The sequence below is a fragment of the Thermobia domestica genome, chromosome 10 (assembly GCF_964235325.1).
Source record: "Thermobia domestica chromosome 10, izTheDome1.hap1.1, whole genome shotgun sequence".
Lineage (NCBI taxonomy): Eukaryota > Metazoa > Arthropoda > Insecta > Zygentoma > Lepismatidae > Thermobia > Thermobia domestica.
In genome coordinates, this window is record NC_137463.1 from 269,420,537 (window position 1) to 269,426,540 (window position 6,004).

A 6,004-nucleotide genomic window follows, 5' to 3' on the forward strand; every position below is an offset into this window, starting at 1 on the left:
CGACGCTTATAACAGTGGCGTCAAAATGGACGTACCATGTTGAGTCAATTTAAAAAGTTATTACTTGGCCCACAGTGTTATATACAATCTGGCTTTGGCAATCAATCTGTTAATAATGTTGGCAGTAGAGGAAGAGGAAATTGAAGAATTCATCATGATAAAATTATTAAGAATGTGCAGAATAACACGGTACGTACCTCCTGTGTTTTTATACGTAAGACAATTCTCTTAGATACTTAGGTCGACATTTCCTTAATTCAGGATCAAGTAGTAACAAAATAATAGTGGTAACTGAAGAAAACTCACGATCAGATACTAAGCATTAAGTCAAACTACTATCTGAATTTCATAATAATTAGGCAACGAAGAAATGCTTGCTCCAGAAGACAAAACAATCGTGGAAGAAACATGGGTATTCGTTTCATCCCAATAAATCAATATTTCAAGACTGATTGGAACAAATACGGACCAAAATAACTTGTTTCAAAATATAGTATTTTCGATTTCCTTCAATTTGTATTTTTCACAGGCACATACAACTTATGAACAATGTCTTGTTTAATATCTGCAACAGTTATAGATTGAAAAAAAGTATCCAAATGAATAAATACTTACCACTTTTCCCTTTGCAGGCTAACTGAACGTCGGCCAAATTCCCTGAGTCGAAATTCGAAAAAAAGGTGAAACCTTCACATTCAATTTCCATTGTTGTTAGGAGTCGCTTCGTTGCTGTTACATGATTTATGCTGCGCTAGAAAATAAATAAATAAATAAAATTAATAAATAAATAAATAAAAGGCCTTATTCTAGTTTTACAATCAGCATTGCTTTTAACAAAGAAAGCATAAACATTTGACATTAGTTAACACTGATACGAACACGTCAATTAGAATAATAATTATATCTTTTACTTAGTGTAAGACTCAATATATCATTGCACCACTTTTTTTCATTCAACGTGAGCATTATGTTTCTGAAATTATTTCATTAGTTGTTTCCTCAAAGCCTTCGGTTTGACTACAAATTGCCTAGACCTCAATGATATTTCCTAGCGTCAGGTAGGTGGCAACGAAGCTAGTGACCTCTATTAGCCTGACTTGCTTTTGTAATAAAGATACGTAAATATTCCTTTAAAAAAAAATTAAGGTTACCGGTACATGCTGCGAGCCATGTTATGCTAACAACAAAGGAAGTAGTTGACTGGTGAGTTATGACGTAGGGTGTCTACTAAAATTCCACAATGAAATTTCCTGAGTTTTTCCTGACCTTTTCTTTACCACGGCGTCGTGGATGAACTTTACCCAGGTTGCTTTAAAATACTCTAATTCGCAACACCAATAATAATACTCAAACACGAAAAGTACGGAAAGGCTCTAGATTACTGGTCCCCCTATACTTTTCATAAAATAGAAGTATCTGCTTACCTGAATCATGCTCCTTCTTCCTTATGCTTGCGCTGATCATGTTTCTTTAGTTGCTGGGAATAGTATTTATTATGAATTATACGAGGGTCACTACGAAAGTTTTGAGATTCGCATTGTTGTGGCACAGTATTTGAATTCCAACAATTGCGTTCGGTAGTGGTATCCAGAGCGAAGAAAGTTTCAACTCGCCTCGCTTATCGGCGTGGCCGTATTGCCTTCACTTGTTTATTGATGGGAGCAGCATTCGGCTGTCTAGAATGGAGCTCGAAAGGGAACATATTCGGGCAATGATCCTTTACGATTTCAAAAGTGGTTTGAACGAGACACAAAGCCTTGACCGTTTATAGGGGGCAATTGGGGACCTTGCTCCTTCCCGTGCTACAATTTTTCGGAGGTTTGGTGAATTCAGAAGAGGCCGGACATCACTTAAAGATGAAGAAAGAGCTGGACGTCCGGCAACAGCTGTGTCAGATGAAAACATTGCCGCTGTGGAACAAATGATTCGAGAAAATCCTCGAACAACTTTCAAGGACACTGAATCTACAGTGAACATTGGATCGCCAGCAGTAACAAAAATTCTTCATGATCATCTTCGGCTCAGGAAGGTTTCATCACGTTGGGTGCCTCACACTTTGACTGAACAGCAGAAGCGCATGCGTGTAGAATGGTGTGAAGAAATGCTTGCAAGATTTGATGGAGGCAATTCTCGACGCGTCTCTGACATTGTTACTGGTGATGAGACTTGGATCTATCAATTTGACCCTGAAAATAAACGCCAGTCTACAGTTTGGATCTTTCCAGATGAAAATCCACCCACGAAAGTGAAGCGACCGCGAAGTGTGGGGAAGAAGATGGTCGCAACTTTCTTCTCCAAATCTGGCCATGTTGCAACTGTCCCACTTGAAGAACAAAGGACTGTTACTGCTCAGTGGTACACCACTGTTTGCCTAACTAAAGTGTTACAGAAGCTTCGGGAACGGCGTCCAAGAACTGAATTGCGTGGGATCCTGCTTCATAATGACAATGCGTCTGCACACACGGCCAACATCACAATTTTTAGAATCTACAGAGGTCAAACTTATAACTGATCCGCCGTATAGCCTTGACCTGGCCCCGTGTGATTTTTTTCTGTTCCCCAGGATCAAAGATCGCATGCGTGGGAAGAGACTTTGCTGCCCTGAAGAACCTGTAGTGGCTTACGAGAATGAACTTTCAACACTTGAAGAAAAAGACTGGCAACACTGCTTGCAAAAGTAGCTTTCGAGGATGCAAAAGTGAGTACAGTGTAATGGTGAATACTTTGAGAAAATGTAAGTGTTAAATTGATTTTAAGTATGTGAGTTATTTTACATCTCAAAACTTTCGTAGTGACCCTCATATAAACCGTTTTGACAAGTTATTACGTTTTTCAAATAAGAATATGTTAGTTTCTTGGGTTAGAGGGTTTTGCACCACACGTGTGTACAAATGTTTATTGTTGTCGGGGGGTTAGGAGGCTTGCCCTCCCCCCATGCTTTGAAGAAGTATTTAACTTTTTGTAAAATAATAGTACTTTAGGTTTTTTTGAAATAGTCGAAGGTTGTTCTGCTATACTTTTATAGAAAATTGTTGCGGGGGGGGGGGATGCGGGTCAGTGGTAAAGGTGACCCGAAAAACTATATTATTTCCTTTTGGTCATCTAATAATACAGTTTTTCGGCTTTTCTGGGTCATCTATATCAGTGACCCGCATCCAGGGAAGGGGGACCAGTAATCTAGAACCTTGCTGAAAAGTACAAAGAGAAGTTTCACATGAAATAAAAATTTCCGGGTGAGCTTTCGGATGTCCGCTGTAGTTGGTATCCTTACGCAGACACGAGAAATTACACTCGATTAATTTTAAGGAACTGAGTCAAAACTTCTCTAGCCCTCAGCTAACCCAACCCTACCCCACTCTACCTACTCTACTCTCTTCAAGCGGTGCTACTTATCGACGCACAGCTGGATAGTAATTATAAAAGATGTGGTCAAGTTTAGGCACACCACATTTTAAAAAATTCAATACTCTGCATGGAAACACATGTTTATAAAGAACAAATTTCTGCAGGCAGGCAGCACAACTATATACTAAGTAGCTAATAGAGGTGTATTTTAGATTTAAAAGTGTTTTACGGCGATTAAAATGAGTGAATGCATATGAAAGATGGTTGTAGTAGATAACATTTTCCACCAGCAGAGTACTTCTGGGGAAGGTTCTAGAATACAGATCCCCTATATACGTTAGTAGCTAGGTTGGTTCCTTTCTGGATCAAAGTTTCATATTTAATTCACATAGTATTGCCGAGCAAGCGTTTGCGAGTGAAGGCGGGCTAGAGTCCCACAGACGACGTTGTTTTCTATCTTTATTATAGCTTAATGGGAAGGGGGATGTGTCCTAGAACATTTCCGTATTTCTGCACAGTATACAAAAGCTGTGTTTTATGTTTACGACTGTAGCGTTACTAGTGTGAAAAAATTACAAGTGTTATCGGAACTCGTATAACTGCGAAAACCCATACTTCACTACCCTCGATTACACGTATACTTACCATCACTGACGTACTTGTCCCCTTCAGGCGCACTCCGCACTGGCTTACCAGATTCGCCCTGTCCTGACTCGGATAGATAGCATTCATCCTATTTATTGGACTCCTAGTACAAGTTGGTTTGTTTTGCATCAGTTTTATGCCAGACATCCAGATGGTACATTTACACGCAAATCGTAAAAGAATTGTAATTTTTCTACAATTACTTGTGGTGGGTCCCTGAGTTTCATCTATTCTAAGTGGCGTAATGTCACCGCCCAGTGTAAATCTTTTGGAGAACATGAAAATTAGTAAAACTATAACTTTTCAATAATTATTTCGAGTGATGTACCTAAATTTGACCTGCATGCTGCAAAATTTACCCGAACTTTTGCATTATTCCTCCCCTCCAACCTTGAAAGAGTAAGCCTATAACCATGGCTCTTTAATCAATGTATTATTTTTTGAGACTGAATATATTCGACGTGCTTGAAACTAACTCAAGCAGCAAAATATGACAAATATTTAATATCTTCCAGCACATCAGTTACTCTCATCACTATGAACTCTAGAAAACATACGGATTGCCAAATCTTTAAACTTTTACTTCATGTAGAACTAGGCATTGAAAATAGGGATACGGTACAGCAAGTAGTCCATTTCTAAATTTCAACGTAATTTTCACGCCAACTTGATAAATAAGTCATACATTTGTTTAGACAGGATTTCAAATATGACATACGAACGAAAGAAGAGAGATTTAATAAAATTCCTTGACGCGTAATGGCTGCAATGCTCAACTAACCATACAATTACAGCTAGGAGAAATGCAACCATATGTTACTTACCAGGTGTATTACAGCACTATAATATTTAGTAATATATACTACAAAAGAAAGGATTCACTACGAATATGTTTACATTGCTTTTGATCAGCATTTCCATTCTATTATCATTAAACACAACAAATTGTTTTTACTTCTATTTCCCACTTTCTCCGAAACTGTACTAGATGGCACCACTATCGTTAAGTCAGATGATTTTTCAATATATATTGCACACTGCAGAACTTCCATAACTGCAAACTGTACCAGAAATATTATATGTAAACAATAAGTTCAGGTAGATCATTAGTTCTTAATTTAAGAGTATCACAATTCACAAGTCATACCAAAAATGACGTGATTTTTATGTTGATATCACCTCATTGTCCATGTGCCATATTGATCCTATATGTATAAGGTATTCGAAATATAGTATTAACTAATTTTGATTAGTTCAGGAATATTGAGAGACTAGCCATAATTGTATGGAATGTAGTTGGCAGCCTTTAATACATTTAGGGACTTTATGCAGAGACGTTCTGACGTGTGATTAGTCTCATACTAAAGAGTTCGACTAACATATGTTTGATGCAGTAGTCAAGTTTTTAGTATGGAACTAGTGATACTTCAAAACGACTCTGTATAAGGCGGGAGATTTTTTGTACAGAAACAATATAGAGGGTCTTTTTTCTCACCGGTGTGCGTCAACGCAACGCACAATTTGAAATTTTGTTTCTGTAATCGGCTTAGCATTTATAGCTACTCATTCCGTGATGCGTTGTAGTCTGCAAATTTTAAGAAAGACTTCGGAATGAGCCCCATACCAGAATAGAATTGGATTTTATTGTGTTTGGGACTCATTTTGCACAATAATATGGAATTTGTCGCTATTGAAGATGTCTCAGAAATACAACATTATTCCATTATATGAAACATTACTTTAGTACATACATAATTTAGTAACGAAACAGAGAGTTTGTTGGTTTACGCAACTTTTTTTAATTAGGAAAATTCGCTATGCTACTTCATCAAACTCACTCCCAAGCATGAAAGTTATAAAATGGATTTTCCAGGATTTGCCCATAGTTGTATTTGTCCCCTTAACTCGGTGAAGTCGAAAAACAAACGAGCATCGCTAAAACTGAGTGGTTCCCCTCTTTTGTACCATTATTGTTGGCTCAAAATCAGTGGCGAGGCTTGAGGGTAGACAGCGT

General features: G+C 37.8%; 1 protein-coding gene across 3 annotated transcripts in view; it reads right to left on the bottom strand.

The window, feature by feature from the left end:
- The window catches only part of LOC145663222 (cytosolic carboxypeptidase-like protein 5), a 107,609-nt gene extending 102,612 nt beyond the window's left edge, over nt 1-4,997 (bottom strand). The window contains exons 1-2 of one of the 3 annotated variants that reach the window (XM_081729586.1): nt 4,815-4,996; nt 616-751 (exon numbers count right to left, since the gene is read on the bottom strand). In XM_081729586.1, coding sequence (XP_081585712.1) covers nt 616-706 — 91 coding nt within the window. In that variant the 5' untranslated portion in view covers nt 707-751; nt 4,815-4,996. Of the gene's footprint in view, nt 1-615; nt 752-4,814 lie in introns of all 3 variants that reach the window. The other 2 variants (XM_081729585.1, XM_081729584.1) reach the window with 2 other exon arrangements.
- Nucleotides 4,998-6,004: the final 1,007 nt, after the last annotated feature.